The 22,781-nt window shown below is 51.5% G+C and overlaps 1 protein-coding gene across 1 annotated transcript; it reads left to right on the top strand.

The window, feature by feature from the left end:
- The first annotated feature begins 14,629 nt into the window (after window positions 1-14,629).
- GPR37L1 (G protein-coupled receptor 37 like 1) lies at window positions 14,630-20,511 on the top strand. Its single transcript, XM_010218126.2, has 2 exons — window positions 14,630-15,483; window positions 19,463-20,511. Exons 1-2 carry the CDS (start codon window positions 14,797-14,799, stop codon window positions 20,273-20,275), a joined length of 1,500 nt encoding a protein of 499 aa, XP_010216428.2. The 5' UTR covers window positions 14,630-14,796; the 3' UTR covers window positions 20,276-20,511.
- The last annotated feature ends 2,270 nt before the right edge of the window (window positions 20,512-22,781 follow it).

Below are 22,781 nucleotides of genomic sequence, written 5' to 3'. Positions count from 1 at the left end.
GATGCACCCGCGCCGACCTCAGGGAAACATGCTCCAAGAGCAGCCAGAAAGTTGCTGAATTAATGAAAACAGCACCAGCCTGTATGGAGGCGGTGGCACTTTGGAGTATTTATATCCCGATTATATCATCCTAGGGAGAGAGGCAGGAATTTCCCTGATTTCTTGACACTGTAGTACCCAACCATCTGGCCCCCTTCTGACAGTTCCCAAGTGGACAGAGCACAGAAGGTGCAAGACAAGTCCCTTTTTATGAAGGACTTTGAAACAAAATACCTAGATTTGAAAAAAAAAAAAAAAAACTCCCTGTAGGAAAGCCAAGGACAACAGAACCTCGTTGTTTCATTTTCAGCTTCTTGTGGGGTTTGAGATGGAAAATGTTTGTCAGAAGCACAAAATACTAATGTTTTGTCCTGAAATGAGTCAGAATAGACAGTGTCAGATATTGGCTCTTTTCCCTGGTTTCCTGAGAGGGTGAACTAACTTTTGCTGCTGCTATTGGGGGTTAGTATCCAATAGCTAGAATCAGTCACCAAGTTCCTCCAACTTGTTGCCACAAGGAATCCCCTGACCGTACAGCTGGCAGGAGGTGGCACATGGCACCCTCCTGGAAATAGGCTTTGGAGACATCAGCAGTGGGGAAAGAGCAAAGAGAGGTCCTGGAAACTTCCTATAAGCATGGGGCAGTCATGAGCTTCAGGGCTAGAGCTCTCTAAGTGCTTCTGGTAGGGCCATGGAGATCCGAACACCACTGAACAGAGTGCTCATATGTTTCAAACATTGGTGTCACTCACTGAAAGCCACTCAGGTCTGACCAGCATGGTCCCTTTGTCACACTGTGTAAATGAATTGTTTTCAACAGTAAATCTCCTAAACGTACTTCCAGGTTAACCCAGTTTGGCTCTGGGCAAGGCTGGACCCTCCAGAGAGTACCCATGTGGGGGCCTGTGTCCTGCTGGCCTCTTTGCTGGCAGATTTTCAGCTTGTGATTCATTTTGGTACCTAGTGCCAACTGCAGGGTAAAGACCCATGTCATTGCATTGTCCCCAGAATATTTACTGCTGACCTGCTTGGTTACCAGACTATGCTCAGGTTGGTGGGAGATCACATTACAGGCTGCAGGTAGAAGCTGCCCTCCCAGCCCTGGCAAGGACTGGTGGTGGGGGAAATGCTGCTGCTGGGCAATGTTGCTTAAGGGATGCTGCCCACTTCCATGGGCATCTTAGGGCAGCAAGGACAGATGGAGAGAGATGGGCACCCTGCTCCTTCTGGGTGCTGAGGAAGCCAACATGGATTACATTTAAAATCTGCTTGGATTGCTTGGGAACTGTTGAACAAACTTCTCTGCCCACTGGGCTCCCTCTGAGGCGCTCACTCCTCCCTGCCAGCTGCCCTTGCTTTCACCTGTGACTCCTCAACCACCCCAGATCCATAGCAGGAACGTCAGAGAGGGCAGGACTTGCACATAAAAGAGAAACATCTTCATCCACCCCATGTCACGAGTATCTGCCCAGAGGGTGTGTGCTTGTGTGGGCATAAGCCCATCTGACATCAGCTGGTTTTTAGAGATGGACCCCATCATGTGAGCCTAGACTGGCCCATAGCCCTTCCTATTCAGATCCTCCACATATCAGCAGTGCTGAGCAAGCTTCCAGCTCCTAGAAGATATAAAATTCTCCCCAGCTAGCCTTAAGGCCATAGGGTGCACTGGGGAGTGGAGGAAGGTGCAGTATGGCACATCCAGGGCCACCCATGTCTGTAAATCAGTAATGAAACCGGCAGATCCGTTGCTGCTCCCATTTTCTCGCTTATGTGACACTCCCTGTCTGTGGTCTGTCCCCACACAGCGGGCAGGAACAGGCGATGACGGTGACGGTGTCATGCGCCTCCAGGCTGCAGGTGCCCTGCAGTTCCATGGCAATGAGACGGGCATGGGGCAGCGCAGGAGCAGGAGCTGAGAGAAGGACAGGATGGTCCTTCGTACTCAGGGCATCCTCTGTGTCTGGTGGAGAGAGAACTGGCTGCATGGCAGAGTTCAGAGGGTTGCGATCAGCGATGCAGACTCTACTCGGAGGCCTGTGGCCAGTGGTGTCCCTCAGGGCTAGTACTGGGATGACCTGGTTGAAGGGACAGAGTGGGGAGTCCTGGCGGCCCCCCAGTGAGCATTTTCTCTATACCAGCTCCTTTTCTAGATGGTCTCATGATGCTCTAAAAAAGAAACAAACATCAACAACAAAAGAAGAAGAAGAAAAAAAGTGGAATTTCTATAGCTTTACAGATGGAGGAGCAGGACAGGGACCTGCCCTTGTTGAGCTGGTGAGTCAGCAGCCAAGCGTGCACCACAATCAGCTCCTTGCTATAGATAAATGCTCCTCACCTGTGTTCTCACCTGGGGCTTGGGAGAGCCCCTGCTCCATCCTGCTTGAAGCTCCAGTGCAAGCTGGGACTGTGGGACGGTGTAAGGCAGGGGACATGGGTGCCCGTGGTTGTGTCCTGGGAAGGCAGTCTTTGCTCAGCTGGTGGCACATGGGACAGCCTGTCTGCAGACCAAGGAGGCGATAAATCTCAAGGCAGAGACTTGTCAGAGGTGAGCTCAAGTGCAGGTGTCCACTTGAAGGAGCTCGTGTCACATCCTGAGGACACCGAGGCTCCCCAAACTTCCAGCCTGGGGGTCATGTGCTCTTGGGAATGCCAAAGTCCTGGACCAGTTTTTAAGTTTCGGTTATCTGGCTCTTGCTCCTACCAGTAGTCTTAGTGCAAGAGCCAGATTCTGAGAAAAAAAAAGTAATAAAGGTGGAGAATTATTCCTGGCTGCAGTCCTGAGAGCATTAAACAATATCTCTGATTTCTTAGCAGAATAATGGAAGGGAGTGGCTCCATGCAGCATAGCACGAAGTAGGTCATAAAGCCTATGAGTAGGCAGACACACTGGGCAAAATAAAATAAAATAGATATGAGCAGGCACTTGCGTTACTTGCATTCTCTCCCTCATTATCTAAAGCCTGTTGAATCTCTCTTCGTGACGTGCGGGTGTATGAACCCAGTGCATAAAACAGAAAGGTCCTTTCCTATCCCATCATACACACATGGGTATCTCTGTCATTATCGGTCATCAGATGCCAACTTTATTCCCAAACATTTGTCATGATAAGCTCTTTCCTTAGCTTTTAATGCCATCGGCAACACTAGGTGCAGCAGGGATCTCTGCGAGACTTATCCAGCGACCTCTGTCTTTGCAAGGAATCTCACAGCCAAAATCACTCTGACTTTTCCCTCTAACACACTGCTTATTCACGTGTCCATAGATCCTACTAGTCAGTAACCTCACACACTAGTTCTCCTCACCTTTGGGTGAAGAGTGCCTGGTACTGGACATTTTTTTTCACTATTTATGTAACCAGTTTGCTCTGAAAATTTTGTTCTCCTGACATTTCCATTTGGGGGAATTCATCTAACTTCTCCGCTATGAAGAAAGAGTCTAGGATGGGAAACCCCCAAGCTGCTTGGCAGGAAACAAACAATGTGATGGATTCATATAACTTCTCTTTTACAGCTTATTTTCCATGAATACTTTTGCTGTACTCCATTATATGTGGACTCTAGCCTCTTTGGCAGGCATCCATCCTTTGTGTATTTGACAAACTTTTGAATGTTAGCTTTCGTGCCTTTAGAAAGTTGTTCCTCAAAAAATTTTTGGCTGGCCTTATTGTGGTTTTACTTTTCACTTTCCAAGGTTTACAGTCTTTGCTGTTTGTGTTGTTTGGACACCAATTTATTCAAATATATCACTTTACTTCCAGCAGGCTTCTATAGTTTATTTTTAATCATATTTACTATAATACTTCTATAATCTCTTTGGATAGTCAGTGTACATTCACTCTCTGCTTATAATAATGTTAATGCTATCTGAGAACATTTTAACCTTTTTGATGCTACTTTTAGTTTCTTAATTTCTTCACTATCTTAATTTCCTCATTTTAATATAATCCCTCTTCTTGCACTTATATATTACTGCTGGTTTTCCTGTCCTAAGGTGTTGATCGCTTTAGTCATTATAACGATATCTTAGACAAGGTCTGATGTGTCGGTTGGTGAGATGAGCAGCAGAAATACTAAGCTTGGGATGGATGAAGAGTGGATGGGAATGACTGGGTGTGAAAGCGCCAGAAGAAAGCCCAGAGAGGAAATTAGGAGAATGTCATGCACTGTAAACCAGAGGCACAATCAACACCAGACAAGCATTGAGGAATGCAGTGTTTGCCGTAAGCCCAGATGGCTGCTGCGTGATAAGGTCCTGCTGTTGATGACTCCCTAGCAGAAGACTTACGCTTTGGTAGCAGGAAGATGGCAGGAAGGTCCCAGCATCTCCCCTGTGTCTTCCTCCTGTGGCAGCATTTAGACAGATGGCAGCCACAAAGACATCCAAAATGAGGAAGCCCAAAGGGCAGCAGTCCTGCCCAGAAGTGAGCAAGGTTCAGAGGCATATGATTTCTCTATAAAAACTCTTAATTCCTGAAGGTTGTGAAAGACTTAGCATTGCCAGTTTGTTGCCAATTAAGAGGAGCCCGAAAGATGCAGTGAGAACTTGACTGCTGGCATCTCTTGTCCTCTGTGTTGTGGACTAGTCACCACCAGGCCTTGTGTACACATGTCTAGGTGTGGGATCATGTCACCTTCCTGGAAAAGAGGCTGCCCACAGGTTCAGGGATCTCCTGGCACACAGAGTAGGTTGTTGTCCTTCTCCTGCCACCCTATCCCAGCTGCATTTCCACCTATTGAATCATGCAACTGAAAAGACTGCCTATCTCTGTGAAGCAGTCCTGGAGCAGCAGGCTGGCAGGACTCTGCTATCCAAGGTCATACAAGTGAGTGGGAGTCGGAAAAAGGAGATGCTTGGGAGACAATCAATGCATCTTGCAGGATTCCTTGTGCCTCCTGGAGCTGGAGAAGACACTTTGTGCCTGGGCACTGCTTTTCTCTCTGATAGGTTCCGCAAGGTTTCTCTCCCACCAGGCTGCTGCTGTTGGAATCCCATGGGTACTGTGCCTCTGTGCTCACAACGGGCTGATCAGGGACATGGCTGTTGAGACTTGATTCCCCTGCAATGACAAGTCGACAAGTCAACAGGGTCCGTCTATCCGGCCCAGTCCCTGCATCCCTCCAGAACAAGGTAGAGACAAGAGACCCTAGGGAAAGCAGAACAGCACCAGGTCACTGGCATCCAGCAGTTAAATGCTCCTTGACACTTTTAAATTGCAGAATAGGGAAAGACCAGTGTATATGGAAAAAAAAAAAAACTGTTCAGAAGGAGGTATTGTCCAGGCCAAGGTGAGAAAATATCAGCATCTTTGCAGAAAGATGATGAAATTTGCAGTAGGGAACAGAGAAAAGTCGTCTCAGCAAGTGAAGATTGTTTAAACAAAATATATAAAGCAAAGTGCATAAAAAGAGATGCCTGGAGGGTTAGACCTTAGAGGTATTTTTATGAGTGACAGTGGCAGGTGATAGGATACAGGCAGAGGAAGGCATCGTAGATTAAATGCTTGCCACGATGCCCGTGGGGTATCGACATTCACCTTCTCTGCTGGCAGCACCAGGTTTGCTCCTATATAGTGAGCTCAGACAAAGTGTTTAAGCTTCTAATCATCCCATGGGAGAAACCCTCCTGGCTGGGCAGAACCCTGCCCAGCTGTGCTCACCTGCATGATTAAGACGATAGGATTAAGAATAGTCTTGTCCAATAATTAAGAGACCCCAGGAAGCAACAGGAGCTTAGGAATGTTCTGGGATTGCAGCCAGTTTCAGGACTTCAGCTCTTCATCATGTAGCCCAGGCTTTTAGCTTTCCTATGCTGGATTAATTCCAGGCCAGGTGGCTTGTGACACAGAACAACTGCCCTCTGCCTCCTGTGGACCCTGATGTGTAACTCTTCTTCGGCAGTTTGCAGGTGGAGATGTCAGGTGCTTGACAGAAGAGCAACACCACCTCCACTTCCCAGGGAGAAAACTAAGACAGAAATGGACCTAAAACTGTCTCACACCCAACAATAGTGTCTGGTTCCCCATGGGACACATGCCTGTGACTTATTGCCCTTCAGGCCAAACTTGTTATCTCACTGATAAGAGGTGTACAGCACCTAATGGGCACTACCTACCTAGTCCATAAGTGCTCCCCAGAAGTTAGGAGAAGCAGGAGTGTGTCCCAGGAGTCCTTGCTCTCCCCTTCTCCAGAGGTCCCATTCCCCACAGTTCTCCCTCTGTCTTGGATGTGTTTGCACCCACCCAGTGCTGAATTTGATGTGTCCCCAGTCAGAGACTCTTGACACCCAGGACATGATACCATGGCTTCAGTGAGCCCAGCTCTCATTGACCATAAGGATGCCGCCCAGGTCTATCTCTGTTCTCGGGCTGTGCATCTTATTCAGTGGAGCAGAGTGGGAAGCTCCCAAAATAATGATGAGGACATGGCAAACAGTAGAGCATGTCCGTGGCCATGTGTCTTGCTGACATGGGATAGGGACAGCAGAGTGCAGAGCCTGGCCACAGGCACCAACTCCAGACAGGCCCAGAGGGTTTCCGTAGAGCTGAATCAATTCTCCCAGGAGGCAGAATTCCCAATTCTGGCAGACTTTTGACATTGCTTGTACCCTGTCTTACCATCTTCTCAACAAGTGTCCAAAGCCATGGAGTATTTGCTCTACCTACATAGTTATGAGTATTGGGAAGGAGTATGAATGAGTTCATCAACACCACGCCACAATTATTGCTGCATCAGTACAGCCTTGGTGCCACTGGGCTAGCAGGGCTTACATGGCCAATTACTGCCACACCTGGGAGATATCAGCTGCATTACCTGGTGACTAATGGCCACTGGCTGTGGTGTGAACCTAGAGACTCTGACCTGAATTTAAGGGAGAAGGTCTTGCAAGTTGCTGGCTGCCTCCTGCTTTACTGCAGCATTTAGGAACGCTGGTCTTTGGTGAGCTGCTGGCTGGAAGCCATGTGGGTCCATATCTCAGTGCTGAGCAACTCACCATGTGGAACTGAGTCACACAGAGAACAGAACAGAACAGAACAGAATCTGGGTTTTCCTCTGTCAGTGGAAGATCTTGACCTCTCCATCCTCCATAGCCAGCTGCCACAAACTCTGCTGCCACATCAGAGTCCAGCAGGCTGCAGAACTTGGAACCTCTTAAGCAGATGCTATCACAGGCTTCAGGAATCCCACTTGAACCGAAGCTCAGATCTTGTGCTTGGTCTTCTGTTGGTCATGAGGGTGTCAGAGTAATTTAGTCAGTCATCAGTGGAGTCCCTGCCTCCCCTAGCTGTGACTGTGACCCTTCTGGCTGTAAAATTGGTTAGCTTCCCAAGACACAGAGTCCAGTCTCTCCTCTGGCATAACTGCAGGTTAACAGTCTTGGGAGGGAGGTTTTCCGCTTCCAAAACCTTGCATGATTTAGCTTCTTCCAAGCCTCCCAGGCAGTAGCACAAAGGAAGAGGGCTTTCAAGGCAAGGGCTTAGGAGTTTCTCTTCCTGTGCCCTGCCCTCCTCCAGGCCTGGCCCGTAGATGCCCTGAGCATGATGTGCGGATTCTGAATGTCTCTGGGGCCTCAGAGGGCTCTTGACATCCCTCTGTTAGGGAAGGCCAGTCCACAGGACACCAGTGCAGCAGCACGGTGCAGCTGGCATAGGTACTGATCCCGTGTGGCAGAGCACGGACAGATCGGGATCTTCCTCAACAAGTGCCAGCCCTGCAGGAATTTGGGTGCTATTTATCTTCACCCCTGCTTCCTCAGCCTCAGCAATGAGGATGTGACCAGGTCCAGGGATACCTTGAGTCCCTGTGTGGCTCTCCCTGCATGAGGCTCAAGCAAGGCTTCTCAAAGGGACACTCTGGCTTCAGCAAGCACCTTCTTTGGGAGAGTGAGCCTGGCAGGGCATGGAAACTATGGGAAGGGGCATCAGAGGGCTGTTGAGCCTGGACTGGCAGAGGGGAGAGACAGGATGCTCCGTGTCTGGCAGAAATGCTGGTTCAAGAAGGAGAGGAGGAAACTGGGTCTGGGGAGGGCAGCAGAACCAGCCACAGTGCCCACTGGTGCTCAGAGCTGCTGGAGAAGAGAGAGAGGTGCTGGCGTCCGGCACAACCTGCATAGAAATACACAAGGGCTTTCCCCACACAGGGCAGTGGCAGCTTCCCTGGGGACACCGTCATGTCCCTGTGACCAGGACCCGGGTGCTGCGGGGCCAGCTTGGAGGAGCTGTTTCAGAGAGGCAGGTCTGCCATGCAGGTGCCCTGGGTGGACACGGAGATCCTCCTCCTCAGCCGTGCTGGGGTCTGGGAGGAAGGAGGGTAGTTGCTTTGAGTTCCTTGGGTCTCCAATTCCAGCCTTTATTTGCATGCGAACACGACAGGGAATTTCCCGATTTTTCCCATCAGCAAGCAGCAGCCTTTTCTGGACAGTGACCTTCGTCCCCCGCTGGGGTGGGGCACCCACGGCAGCCACCAAATGTCACCACAGTGCCACACTGCTCACCAACAGGTAGGTGACAAGTCCCACTGCGGCGGGGGACACTGGGCTGCTGGCAAGCAGATGGGGCAAGAGCGTGGTCCGAGCCCGTGCTCCCGGCTCCGGGGAGCACCTGGATTGCTTCACAGGGAGCAGGAAAACCATCTTGAGACCATTTTGCTCCCTGTCCTCAGGCCTCCAGGTCCTGTCACTGATACCTCATGCTGGAGGGAGGGACAAGCTCTAACACTTGCTCTGTGGTGCTTCATGGCCTTCAGAAAGGACAGACAGGTCCTCTCTCCCACAACTGTCAATGCAAAGGGAACATCCTTCTACCAGTGTCAAAACCCTGCTGCCCTTGTGTAAGGAAACCTCTGCTTTGGGGAACTGGCAGGTTCATCATCCTCGAGCAGCTCTGACAGGAGCACTGACTGCACAAGCACGCACTAAGAAGCTGTAATACCCTTAGAAAGTGCAAATCACCCTGAATTTTGCATGGTTTGAGCAGAGCATGGAGGAGATCACTCACGAGCTTCAGACAGGATGGCTTGGCATCTCTTTTCCTACAGACAGGTTGTTCTCCATCGGTGTTTCCCCAGTGCCCGATTTTGGCAGGCAGGTGGATTACAACTGCAGGACACCCAACCTGCCTCTCCCTCTGCTGACATGAGCAGGGATGGCAGGCGACAGGCTCTTACACTGACACGGGTTCATATGTAAAGCTCTTCAAGAGGAGCTAGACCTTTATCGACCCTGTGACCCAAAGAAGAAGAAGAGGAAGAGGAAGAAGAAGTTCAGATCTTACATTGTGTCAGCCCCTTATGTGTCTGAAGCCCCTCAGTCTCAGCATGCCACAGCCAAAATGGGAACCTAAAGCAGCTATGGATCTTGAGGTTTAACCCCAATGCAGCTAGAAATGTGGAAGCATCAAAACATCGCTAGTAGAGTCAGAGAAACTGAACTGAGGCAAATGGAGAATCTAGAGGCAATATTCCCTGTTCCTCTTCCACCCTGTAAAAAGGGAGGATTTGAAAATAGTTGATTTTCCATATGAAACTTAGGACTGTTTTTCTTCCAATTGCATTTTTGCATTTGTGAGTCTATGTGAATAAAAAGGGAAGTTGCAAGCTAAGGGCTCAGATAAAGGCAGTGAGTTCAGAGCCTCTCCAAATGGCCTTCTAGGAAAGTGCTCATTTTATTTCACTGACAAATGTCTTTGCCTAGAGCTGAACTTCCTTGGGTTTCAGTTCCTCCCCTGAACACAAAGTGATCCCCCTGCTCCAGAACAGAAAAACAGCCCCTGCTCACGTGAGCTGATGGAAATGCTTCCCTGTGCAGAGAAGCCCATGTCTAATGGCAAGAAGAAAGCGCTGAGGTCCTCTGAGTTAATCCCCATCGAGAACTAAATTCTTGCTGTGGAATGAGATTCTTGCTGTGGCTCAAGGAAAATCCCATGGCATTTTTGGTTTCCCCACTGCAAAATAAGGTTGAGTGTTCTTCATATGCTTTAAATTAATCATTACTGGGAAACATGTCCATGGGGAGAAGGGCTCACAGGTCCGTAAGCGGACGGGAAGGCCATCGTGGTTTGTTTTCAGGACTGCCAGCTGGCCACAGTCAGTTCTGCAATTAAATGGCTGTGGTTAGAGGGGAGAGGCTTTTTACAAGCTCCCGGACAGGAGATGTGGGTGTAGTGAGAGGGAATCAGTTAATCCACAGGAGGCAGCTTTCAGAAGCCTTTTATTTTTTACGATTCCTACTGTGCAGCTGGCTGGCTCAGTTATTTCTAGCAAAGAGTCAGTTAGTGATTTGAGTATATTTATTTGGAGCAGCTGATCAAACAGAGGGTGCCTCACCAGAAAAATCCCAACCTTTGGGCGGAACCTGTAACCACCATCGTTATGGTAGACACCAGCTTTCACATTCAGTGCCGTTAGGAAGCTGATAGGATCTCCAAGCACCACCTCTATCCTAAAGGACTGAGCAGGTAGGTTGGGTCCAGCACACTGAGAGTTAGTTTTGAGATGTGGGAATTGGAGCGGCCACAGATATGAAGCTGGAGTCAGCTGCCAGCATGAAGACAACAGAAAAGATCAATTGGACAGATGATCATCTGCAAGGATCATCCTATTTCAGGGAAAAACAAATAAAAAAAATCACATGGAAGCATCTTCATTCAGGATGAATGGTTATAGCTGTGGTGGGTCCAATAGTGACAAGGCCTGGAGGACCAGGATGTAGTTCCCTTGTCCATGTCCACCTTCCCCACAGCTGCCTTTAGAGCAGGATCTGGCTTAGGATTTGTCTCAGACTTTGCTAGGTGACTGCAGCCTGTGTGTATTTACCATGTCCCTTCCCTGCCTCTGCCCGTTTTCCTGAGAACCATGCACATTAACAGCACCAATCCAGCAAGCATGTACAAGCCTATGGCTGCTCTGCTCCCATGCAGTTTGGAGGCTGGAGTGTTTGGTGAAAAGGGAGACGTTTCCCTCCTCTCACAGATTATTTGGGTCTTGTCTACCCTGCCAGTCACTTGCCAACAGGTGACAGTCTCATTTCCCATCCATCTGTCCAACTCAGTGCATGGCGTTATACTTGACGGTACAGTTCTCATATTGCTGTCCTGATTGTGAGCTGTCTCCATTTCAGCTGTGCTCCAGTGCTTGGATCATTTACAGTTACTCCACAAATCTCAAGGTCTGCAAACTATGTCATTTAAACTAAGAGGGGATATAATTTGCCCCACTAGGGTCCTTTGTGGGGTTGGGTGGCACTAATCTATGTTTGGGATGACAGTGGGTCTTCTCACAGAGAGAACAAAGGAGTTGAAAAACCTCTTTGCCTGACACTGTAAGTCCTGCTGACTTCACTCCGTCGATATCTTGGTGCTGGCATCCTTTGGGTCCCTTCCAGTCAGGTAGGTGCAGCCTAGCAATAGAGTCAGGGAAGTCATTCATCTTACTTCATCACTACCCTTGCTTTCAACAAAACTCTCCTGCTTTGGAACAGTTCAAGAAAAGGAACAGTTCAAAAAAGCCCTAGAATACCCCTGAAGGGGAATACATTTAGAGTGGTGGAACACATGCTCAGAACACTTATGATTTTTGCCCCTTTGCTATCACGTATTTCTGAACTTGTTACTGAAGTGTGCCATTCCCACAGGCCCCAGGAAAAGAAGATCTTAGCTGATATGTGATTTTTATGCAGACAGATCTACATGTGTGGAACAAACGAAATTCCTAGAAGACAGTATTTAGGAGAATCCTCTCCTGGGTTACACTTGAAATCTCTCACTCTGATAAAGTACCTCCAAAGAGAGGCCTGCCAAAGCCAGATACACAATCATCTCCCCAGAAACAGTCTCAACCCGTCTGTGAATCTGGACTGGATAAGATGCTGCAGAAGAAAAATGTGCAGTTCCCAAATGATCCTGGGCCTCTTGTCTGGCAATCATTTTGGGGGCAGACAGGGACCACATGGACAGCCTGGGAACTCCTGGTTACTGGCTGGTAACTCCGAGCTGAGAGAGGGGAGAGATGCTTCTCAGCCAGGCTGTTTCCCTCGGTGACAGAACCTGTCCAGGTCATTCCTGTGCTGCCGAAATGTCACCTTGCCCTGGTGAACCCTGCTGTTGTCTTCAAGCAATTCCATGACACACCCGGCTGTTGTGTAACTGCAGTGTAATGAAACTAAAAATAGCTCCTGCGCCTTGCAGGAGAACACCTGGCTGTGCCGCGCTGAGACACGGCTGAGACAGCGCCAGCCACCAGCACACAGCCAACCTGCAGGTCCCTTCTCAGAGGGAAGAGTGCACCAAAGGCTCCCTCTTCTGAGCTGATGTGGGCATGGAGAACACAGCTCCTCCATGCTCCTGCCTCTGTCTAGTTCTTTGGACCAGACAGCGTGATGTTCCTCAGAGCCATGCCAGGGTGCACTGGCATTGTGCCCTGAAGAGAGGGCATGAGGGAAGCAGGGATGGGCACCCCACACCTATATCTGCCCATTCCTACTGCTTTCTCTTTGCGGCAGAAGCCAGGCTCAGCACCAGGTGCTCAGCAGGGTGCAAGTTGTGTTATCCATCCTTCGTAACAGTGTTGGCTGGACAAGTGTACACTGCTCTGGCTCTGCTACCATCTTCACATCCAAAGAACACTTGGCACACTTTAGGCCATGACCTCACTTTTGGCTACAGGATGTTGGATTAAGGCAAGTGTACTCATGAGCACTGGGGTCAGTCCCCTGTTCTTTATGAATTTCTCACGTGGCTGTTTGTGGCCTTGGATCCAGAGTACCCGAGCCAATTATCAACCCATTAAAAACTTGAATGACTTCTCAAGCTGCCATGGGCTGAGCCACTTTTCTCTTCTCTTTTTTTTGAATTTCTGGCCAGAAATTTCTTCATAGGTGCCTGTCCCTGCTGCACCCATTGTTCACAGTAGAGACCTCATGCATTTCTATTGTCAACCATCTTGTAGGACTGAGAAAGACAAAATCTTTCTTTTCCCTTTCCCTTCAGCATATCCATATGATGCTCAGAAATCATAGCATTAGAGAGACAAAAAGCAGGACACAGGTGTGGGAGAAGTATGACAAAGGAGAGCAGCTAAGCACAGCTGGACGAGCTCCAGTCTGCAGGGCCAACACCAGAGAGTCTTTGGGCTAAGCGCTTTCTTGAAGAGGTTGGGCACTTCAAGAAAAAGAGCCAGTCTTCTGGTGTGCCTTGGATTTCTATGGTCATTGTTGATGGACAATTGCATGCAATAGAGAACAAGGCCCAGCCCTGAAGGGATGAAACACTTGCACATGCCTGGACTTACTGCTTCGGGAATAGAGGTTCCTCCTGCCTCACCCTGGAGAGTTATGGGGTCAATGAGCTCTCTGTCAGCCCACTGAGGTAGCTGAGGACCAAGGATCAGTTGAGTACAATGCCATTTTGAGCAGAGCATGAGTCTTACCCTGCTTCAAGCCCATGTTTTTCCTGTTTTCTGCCAGTTTCTGGAGAGGGGCTGTGATGACAGATGAGGGTCAAAGCTCTCCCAGGAGTCTCTCAAAGTCTCTGGACTCCATATCCCTTCTCTGCCTCTCTGTGGCTCCAGTAAGATCAGCTGTCCCAGCTCCCAGTAAGAGGCCCATGTTCTCATGCTCTGGGACTTCAGTCAAGGGGCCCTTCCAGCTAATGGAAAAGTGGGCATGGTGCCACCCCGATAAGGCAGCACAGTCCTGACTCGGGGGGGAAATGAGATTTCCTGCAGTGAGACAAGTCATCCTGCCTCCCTGACACTACGCCGTGCAATGACGAACTCACTAAGCTCCTGAGCAGCCCCGCGGCCCCAACCCCCATGGGCATCCCAGTGTGCTGCCCCCTGCCACAGGATTTGTTCCCACACAGTGATCCCTGTGAGCCATTTCCAAGGGAGAAATAGTCCAACAGGCATGGAGAGGAGATGACAGCACAGTGGAGAGGTGATGGGCGAGTGACAGTTGACCAGCACAGGGAGAGATAATACATAGGACAACACGGAGTGGTACAAAGAAGATGAGTATGGGGACAGGTGATGGATGTGGGGAGAAGTGATGAGTACTGGGGAGAGATGATGGATACAGGGGATTGGTCATCCTTAGTTCTGTTTGAACACTTGTTCCAAGGCGAAAGTCAGTAGAAAAAGCATCAACAAACCTTGGGAAAGCCAGACCAAGCATTCCAACTCCTCCAAAGTGGCTATCAGGGCAGGGACAGGCAGGTGGCTTCCCTTGGAGCCAGGTAATCCTTCCCTTCACCCTACCTACCACAGGCCGTCTCCCCAAGCTCAAGACGAGGTGGCTTGGCTGTTCAAAGACATCCTCAGTAGAGGTTACTTTGTGGGGAGCTGAGTTGGCAATGTGGAGTACAGCGGGGGACAGGCCATGCGGTCCTGAATTTCAGGTTTCAGGCATCCTTAAAGCCGATTGCTTGTGGGGAGCTGCGGATGAGGAGGGTTCGGTGCTCTGTCTTTGATGCCTCAGTCACACCAGCTGCTGAGCGTCTGGCCCTGGATGCCGATGTGTCTCTGCGGAGCCTGGCAGCCTCCTCGGGAGCGGAGCTGTGACCAGCAGAGGGCCTGGCACTGCTGTGCTGGAACACGGATTTTTATTCTGTCCAGAGCTTTCCGGAGAGCCCAGAGCAGCAGTTGGAGCAGGACGGACAGGCTGCTCCTCGGGACAGCTCTGCTGCTTCCTCCAGCCCCAGGGTCTCCTGAGCTCGGGGCTGCTCTGCACTCTAGGACATCATTGCTCCAGAGGGTGACGACAGGACCATGCATTCACCATGTCGCCTGGCTCTGCTGCTGCTGGTGCTGCCGGCGCTGGGGGCTGCGGCCATGCACGGCCAGTCCAGGCAGCCCGAGGAAGGCAGCACCCCACACGTCCGGGATGGAGGAAGGACTCTGCCCACGGCGGCCCAGGACAGAGCAGAGGTCCGTCTGACAAGGGAAAGGCTGCGCCGGGGGACCGAGAAGGACTCCAGGTCAGTCCAGCAGTATGTGCCGGGGGTCCAGGTGGAGTTCCCACGGCCTGCCAACCCTGCCAGCCTGCACCCAACCAAGACCCTGGTGCCAGCCAGCACCGACCCGTATGAGCAGCAAGGAGGGCTCCCTACGGACGGAGAGGGAGCACAGCCCCGAGCCAACCTCACCACAGTGTCCAACAAGCGGATGCAAATCCAGAACCCTTTGTACCCAGTGACAGAGAACTCCTACAGTGCCTATGCTGTGATGTTCCTGTCCCTCATCGTCTTCGCAGTGGGCATCATTGGAAACTTGTCTGTCATGTGCATTGTGTGGCACAATTACTACATGAAAAGTGCCTGGAACTCCATCTTGGCCAGCCTAGCTTTCTGGGACTTCCTCATCCTCTTCTTCTGCTTGCCTGTGGTGATCTTCAATGAGATCACCAAGAAGAGACTGCTGGGGGATGTGTCCTGTCGCATCGTGCCCTTCATGGAGGTAAGGGGCTGCACAGGGCTCTGGAGTGCTCGGAGATTTGGGTCCTCTCTGCTTTTGGGGCTGTTAATGCTGTCCAGGGCCTAACACAAAGTCTGTGTATTGCAGAGGCCCTGCCATGGGAAACTGCAAGAATCTTAGGTGTGTTCCCAGTACAAAGCTCTTCAACTGCCTGGACCTGGGAAAATTGTGATATGAAAGGGAGAGGAGAGCAGCCATGGGCCCTTGCACAGAATCTGCAACCAACATAATGGGTCCTGGGGTGGAAGGAGCCTGTGAAACCCTCCCACGTCCAGCTAGCATGGGGTCGTCTTTCCATGGGGCCCATCTATTCATCCGTCCCTTTTGCAAACTGACACCTGTCTCCATCTTGCAGGCCCAACCCCAGTGTCATGGGGAACTAGCTGTGGTGGGCTGGTGTGAACAGGCACAAGAACAGCAGGATGCAAGTGGAGAGGGTAGCTGCGTGGAGCACAGGGGCAGGAGAGTCTGTGGGTAGGTTTAGAAATCTGAAATCCATGCCTGTCACAAGCGTGATGGGTCTCCGCCATTCAGGGTGTGTGCCCAGCACATTAAGAGACGGCTGCAGGGACCATGGTGATGAGGGCGAGCAGAATAAACAAAAGCTCCATAGATGGCATGATTTTGCCCATGTCCTTCTTTTGCATTGAGAAAACAAAACCAAAACATTATAGGGCTTTTCCCATTCCAGGGAGAAGTCTGGCATCAGGCTGCTCCCTTCTGTGGCATTCCCAACACCCATGGCCAAGATCAGCCCTGCCTGTTCTGGTGTTGTCATCGTGCTGATCTGGAATATGGCTTTCTGTCATTACCAGATCTGTCTGTGCCCATCATTAGGACTCGTGCTTGTGGCTACTTAGAGGAATAGCAGTCTGTCCCAAGTGCTGGAGGGGCCTGAGCACAGATCTTTGGACTTAGATTGGGAAAGCCTGTTGGCAGAGGGAATCCTAAATATTGGAGAAGCATTTCCTCCTCCAAATTCTCCTTGACAGGCCTGGGAACCTAAAAGCCATGAAATCAGAGCGGCCCTTTGGGAGAAGATCCTGGCTGGTTCCTGCTTCATGGCTGGCTGGATTGTCCTCTACCGCTTCATCTGATGCAGGGGGCAGGTTGGGGTGACTCCAGTGCAGGGATTTAAGCATGGGACTGCATCAGAGAGCCCATTCTGGGCATCCTGGGCAGTAGGCACAGCTGCTGCACCAACCTAGGTGAGCAACAAGAGAGCTCCAATGCTCTCCATGGGATGCTGTTGAATCTTGGATGCTGGTGGCAAAAAAAAAAAAAAAAAAAAAAAAAAAAAGCTTGAAACGTCCAGTGCCTGGGGCAGCACATGCCTACTAGATCTGGAGTAAGGCACCTCCAAACCCCCATGCTGGCAGGTGAGGGACATGTCACCAGTCGTACAGCTCTGTCCTGCAGCTGTCACCCACTGGCACCACGACAGCCTTAGCTCATGTGTATAAATGCCTTTGTACTGGGTCTGCAAAGGCATAGGGGTCCCTGGGGCTTCTCTCATGGCTTGAGACACACATGACCTCACCAGGAGACCTGGCTGATACAACTGGATCTTTTAGGTACAGACCTGGGCTTGTGGCCCCCACAATCTGTATAACCTGCTAGACAGAGCCTAAAATCTGCCTTGATCACAGCCACCAGCTGAAAGCAACAGCCAAGCAGGATGAAGTGGTATTTGCTGGTGCAGCTGTGCAGTCCCAGTGTCGCTTAGCAACATCTTCATTGCTCGGCAAGCAAGAGCTGCTCATTTCTGGATGTCTCCCACCCCGGCCTGTTCCTAAAGGAAATATTTGTCCTGCCCCTGCCCCCCACTTCAAGCCTCTCATCTAACAGCCAGGCAGAGACAAGACTCAGAGAGGGTCCGGAAAGTAGACAGGCGTCCAGGATGGCGTTTGCCTGAGCTCATTTGCCATGGGCTTAGTGCCCTGGGTGAGGATGGAAGGAAGAGGGGATGGAAGGAAAAGAGGGTGACCCCAAAACAATCCCCTTCTTGAAGTTCATCGAATCACAGAATTGTTAAGGTTGGAAGGGACCTCTAGAGATCATCTAGTCCAACCGCCTGCACACACAGGATCACCTAGAGCACGTGGCACAGGACTGCGTCCAAGCGGGTTTGAAGATCTCCAGAGAAGGAGACTCCACAACCTCTCTGGGCAGCCTGTTCCAGTGCTCTGGCACCCTCACTGTTAAGAAAGTTTTCCTTAAGTTCCTGTGGAACTTTTGGTGCTTCAGTTTGTGGCCGTTTCCTAACGTCTGTGGCCGTTTCATGACTATGCCATGTTTCCGATGCACACATGGGTTCAGTGGCCATGACCATGCTGAGGTTTCCTGGTCAAGGGATGGTGGCACCTCCATCTGCAGTGGTTAAGCAGCACCAGAGTGCCTGCCAGGCCTTGGGACTGCTCTGTCTCTGGAGGAGTTGGAGGCAAACAGGGGGACCTTGGGGCTGATGTGACAGTTGTTGGGATGATTGTAGGGGAAGTGGGGTAGCTGACGTGAAGACTATGCATCCTCACCACCTCACCACTGGCCACAGCCTTTACTGTGGAGCATGGAATCACACCCTGGAGATCCCATCAGCCCAGACTTAGATCAGCACAGGTCAGTGTGATGGAGGTCCTGTCCCATCCCCGTCCCCAACCCCCCCCCCATTTCCTTGAGCTGCTGGAGGGATCATGTATACGGGGCGCTGCCTTGGTCCTATATCTGCCCCCATGATGAAGAATGGATGTGACAAACACCCAGTGAAGCAGGTTCCTATCATGGTCCCCAGATAAGGCCATGTCCATTTTTCAATCCAGCCTTGCCCTCCTGCCCCTTCAGGGCTGGCCTGGGCAACAAAGTAAGGTAAGAAAGCAGCTGCAAGGATTCTCTGCTCATATGCCTGCCTCTCAGCACACAGGGACCCCTCAGCCTTCCAGATCAGAGCTAAATTCCCACCAAAGTACCAGCTAAAAGGGAAATTGGACTGTAAATTACTAGGACTGTAGCCTAGTAATTAATGTCCAGTAGTAGTTAATGATGTTGGGTGCAACTGGACAGTGATGTTGAGCACCAAGCACTGTGCTCTGCAATGCTCCTTGCAAAGACGACAGCCCAGGACCACTGAAGAAGGTTCATAGTGGAAGACCAGGCCTATTTCTTTCAAAATCCTTTGTTAGGTGGTTGTCCACAACACGGGCATCATGGGATGCCCTGGAAGGTTTTCTGGGAATGTTCCTTGGCGTTGGGTGAGGTTATGAGGCTTTGTGAGATCAAGAACGGCTGTTGGCGTGGGAGGCAAGGCACTCCTGTGCACCCCTGTGTAACCCTGCCATATCCCAGCCTCAGGGCTGTGGAACTTGGCTCAGAGAAATGATGCAGCTCTGGAGCTTGGCCTATTAATGCTGATTTTGATCCTCGGTGTCTTGCCAGCGCTCCCAGGGCCGTAGCAATCCCTCGACCTCCTTTGGCCTCTTCCCTTTGGCAAATGGGGATGTTTTTTCCTGCTAATCTCAATGCAGCGGAAATTGCCCAGAGCTGATTTGTGACAATGGCAGCTTCAACTCGTTTGGCCTGTCTGGGAAGCGGGCAGCAGCTCTGCAGAGCAGGGCAGAGAGGAGCTACCTGGGGACAATGGGGGCCCTGGGAAGGCACTGATGGGGGTGATGGGTCCCTGTTTTTCCTCTCTCAGAGACATGTATGATAGAAAGAGCCTGAGGGAAAATCCTATCATTCCCATCCTGGCCAATAAGGGATAAATTGTTTAAAAGTGACATGTTTATCTACTTACTTTTTAAGAGACACAGGAAAATGTCTGCATGCTGGGATGACTTCCGTAAAATGTTGGATGAAGTCCCTTGGGTTGTACTCTTGGTATCCAGCAGTTGCCACCGACCTGGTAAAGCTGAGTCCATCTCAGCGTCCCAGCAGCGAGGTGAACCTGTTTTCCCTCCTTCCTTGTTAGGTGTCATCACTGGGGGTCACCACGTTCAGCCTCTGCGCTCTAGGCATCGACAGGTTCCATGCAGCCACGAGCCCCCAGGCCAGTGCCCGGCCCATCGAGCAGTGCCATTCCATTATCGCCAAGCTGGCCGTCATTTGGGTGGGCTCCATGACGCTCTCGGTGCCAGAGATTCTGCTGTGGCAGCTGGCACAGGACACATCGCCTGTGTCCGGTATGGCGACGGAGTATTGCACCATGAAGCCTTCATCCCACCTGCCTGAGTCTGTCTACTCCCTGGTGCTCACCTACCAAAATGCTCGGATGTGGTGGTACTTTGGTTGCTATTTCTGTTTGCCCATCCTCTTCACTGTCAGCTGCCAGCTGGTCACCCGGAGGATCAGCGGCACCGAGAAGAAGACTGAGTGCCGGGGAACCAAACACAGCCAGTGCGAGAGTCACTTGAACTGCACCATCATTGGGTTGACCATCATCTATGGTCTCTGCACCACCCCTGAGAATGTCTGCAATATCGTGGTGGCCTACATGTCCCCTGACATGTCCAGGCAGACTTTGGACCTGCTCAGTCTCATCAATCAGTTCTTCCTGTTCTTCAAGTGCTCTGTGACGCCGGTCCTGCTCCTGTGCCTCTGCAGACCCCTAGGCCAGGCATTCATGGACTGTTGCTGCTGCTGCTGTGAGGGATGCAGCCCAGACACCACTTCCAGTGAGAGCAGCGCTGACAGCAAGCTCAAAACAGAGATGTCCTCCTCCATCTTCTTCGACAAGCCCCGGGAGTCACCCCCACCTCTCCTGGCCCTTGGCACACCTTGCTAAGCACTGCCAGGGATATGTAGAGATCATTTTACCACCTTCTCCCAAGACCAAACGTTTTCTTTTTGCTGTTAGTGCCTGTGTCTGGACGTGGAGCATGCAGAAGAGACAGCTCAGGGGCTGCGCCACAAGATTCAAACCCCACATCTGGCAAAGGGGTTTCCAGTCCACATAGCTACGTAGGCAACCTTCATGCCTCTGCCAAAAGACCACCAAGGACACCAGCATCCTCCTGTCCAGGCTTCCTGGCCCAAGGATGCGCAGGAAAGGTCCCATCCGACAGCCAGGAGGGTTTCCACGGTGACTTGCAGAGGACATTGCAAATATAACTCACCCGCATTCTATTCTGTCCCCTCCACAGTAGAAGGTCCCAGTGACTGTGCCCTATCAGTTGCAAGCAGTGCCCTTTAAGAGCTCAATAAATCAGTAACCTAGAGCACATTGCACGTGCCACCATCCAGCACCGCAGATCAGAGTGTCTGGAGGGAGGGCGGGGGACAGGTCTGTGTTTTGGGTTTGTATGAGACATGGGGACTCTGGGGTGGCCAAGCCGAAACCACCCTGCGGCCTACCAGGAGGCCAGGGGACATTTCGGGAGCGTCTGAGGCAGCCGCAGCGGCCCAGGGGCGGCCCAGGGCAGGCTGCGCGCGAGCCTAGCCGAGCCCGGGCCTCCCCGGGACCTCGCGGCCCGTCCGGCGGCGCTTATTAAAGCTCCTTGTTCTCTCCCCTTGGCGGCCACCCCCGGGCCGCCACATGCCAGGCAGAGGGAGCCGGTTGCTACGGGCGCTGAATGCGAGGGGCTCACTGAGGGCTTTGTGCCGCCGCGACACCCACCGGGCCGCGCTTTCTCGGCCCAGTTGCCAGGGAAACAAAAGCCCCAGTTTTCTTCACAGAACACAACACTGAATTTATTTATTTATTTTCTCCCCCCTGCCTCCCCCAATCTCAGCACTGCCGAGATGCTCCCAAACCCTGTCCTGGCCCCCAGCAGCTCGGGAAGGGGGAGGATGCAGGCCAGGGGCTGGCGGAGGAGGAAGACAGTCACATCCATGGCCTGGCACATGGAATAAAAGATGTCCCGCGCCCACGCTGCCCTCTGTGCCCTCTGCATCCTTGCCCAGGTCCAGTGGGCAAGGCGGGAGTTGCGTTCCTGGCAGGACAAAAGGGTGCCGGGGGCGGCGAGCCTCCCCCCGCACGCACGCAGGCTGGCGCGAGGGGAGGGAGAGTGGCTGCTTTCATGCACTTCGCGCCGTGCCGGTTTGTCCTGAGCCCGGAGCAAGGGCGAACAAAGCCGGGCTTGTTGCTCCGGTCCTGCTGGGCTGCAGGCACGTGGGGAGGAGGAAGAGCTGGGGAGAAACGCGGGGCTGGGGGCAGGGAAGCTGTGGACCGGGCTGGCGAGGTTGTGCACAACGCACCGACTCGGAGTGCAGACCCCAGGACAAGCGGAGGACTCGGGACCAAGAGGAGTCCTGGTCCCAGGGCCGTGGGCTCCCACCAACATGAGTACCAGTTGGGGCAAGATGTGCCAACGGCCTCCCCAGCAGTATCCGTCACCCAGGGTCCCTCCTTAGGTGCAGGAGAGCCAGCAGCACAAGGAGAGAACAGGGAAGAGGAATGCAATGGCCAGGTGGGAGGAGAGCAGCCCCCTTGACATGCACTGAGGGAAGTACCCAGCCTGGAGAGCTTAGGTACCCAGAGAGAGTGCTAGAAAGCACAAATCTTAACTTCGATGTGCCCCTCACCAACAACGGCTACTGCCCAGAGCAAGAGACCCTGAAGCAGATTTGTAACCCCAGCTCAACCCCTGCATCCAAGTGCTGCATCCTGCAACCATCTCAGGCTAGAGCGTATGGTGGGAGAGGAACATGTGGCCACCAAGACAACTGTGGCTGGAGGTCTCCAAGCCCATCTTCATATCCAGGCCAAGAAAATAAGGCATCTGGAGCCATCAAACGTGGCCCAGCACAAGGCACCGAGAGCTGCCCAATCTTGCAAGGTGAGCACTGGCCTCAGCATTAATGCCAAAGGGGGCTGGTGACGCCTGTGCCCTGTGCTCCAAGGTATGCATGTGGCCCCACAGAAGAGGGTGGATGGAAAAGGGAGAGTGAGAAAGCAACATGACTGCAACCACACCCACCAACACAAAATTGTTAATTTATTATTATTAGGAAGGAAGCAAAAAAAAAAAGTTGTACAGTTACAAGAATCATTTCCCAACAGAGGTCAAATCTGAGCCAAAGTCTCTTAAAAAAGAAAAAAAAGAGGAAAAAAAAAAACAAGGGGGAATGACAACACTTTACAATTCATTAAATAAAAAAGAAGAAGAAAGAAATAAAAAGGAAACCTCTCTTTGTGCAATTCTGCAAAAATGAGAACAGAAGAAAACACCACAGCCTTGCTGCCCCCAGGAGCCAGTCCGCGTATGGGAAAAGGGCTCCGAGAGGGACCCTGCAGCTTCCCGTACGGGCTGCAAGCTGTCTCTCAGCAAAATACAGGCAGGGAGGGAATG

The sequence above is a fragment of the Tinamus guttatus genome, unplaced genomic scaffold (genome assembly GCF_059628265.1).
Source record: "Tinamus guttatus ecotype Peru unplaced genomic scaffold, ASM5962826v1 Tinamus_guttatus_pri_ptg000563l, whole genome shotgun sequence".
Lineage (NCBI taxonomy): Eukaryota > Metazoa > Chordata > Aves > Tinamiformes > Tinamidae > Tinamus > Tinamus guttatus.
This window is presented reverse-complemented; position numbering and strand designations above follow the sequence as displayed.

Bases quoted from the DNA above. Each gene is read 5' to 3' on its own strand.
- GPR37L1 (XM_010218126.2), top strand. From the start codon at position 14,797: ATGCATTCACCATGTCGCCTGGCTCTGCTGCTGCTGGTGCTGCCGGCG. The intron at 15,484-19,462 runs GTAAGGGGCTGC...CTTCCTTGTTAG, and splicing joins GCATCGTGCCCTTCATGGAG to GTGTCATCACTGGGGGTCAC.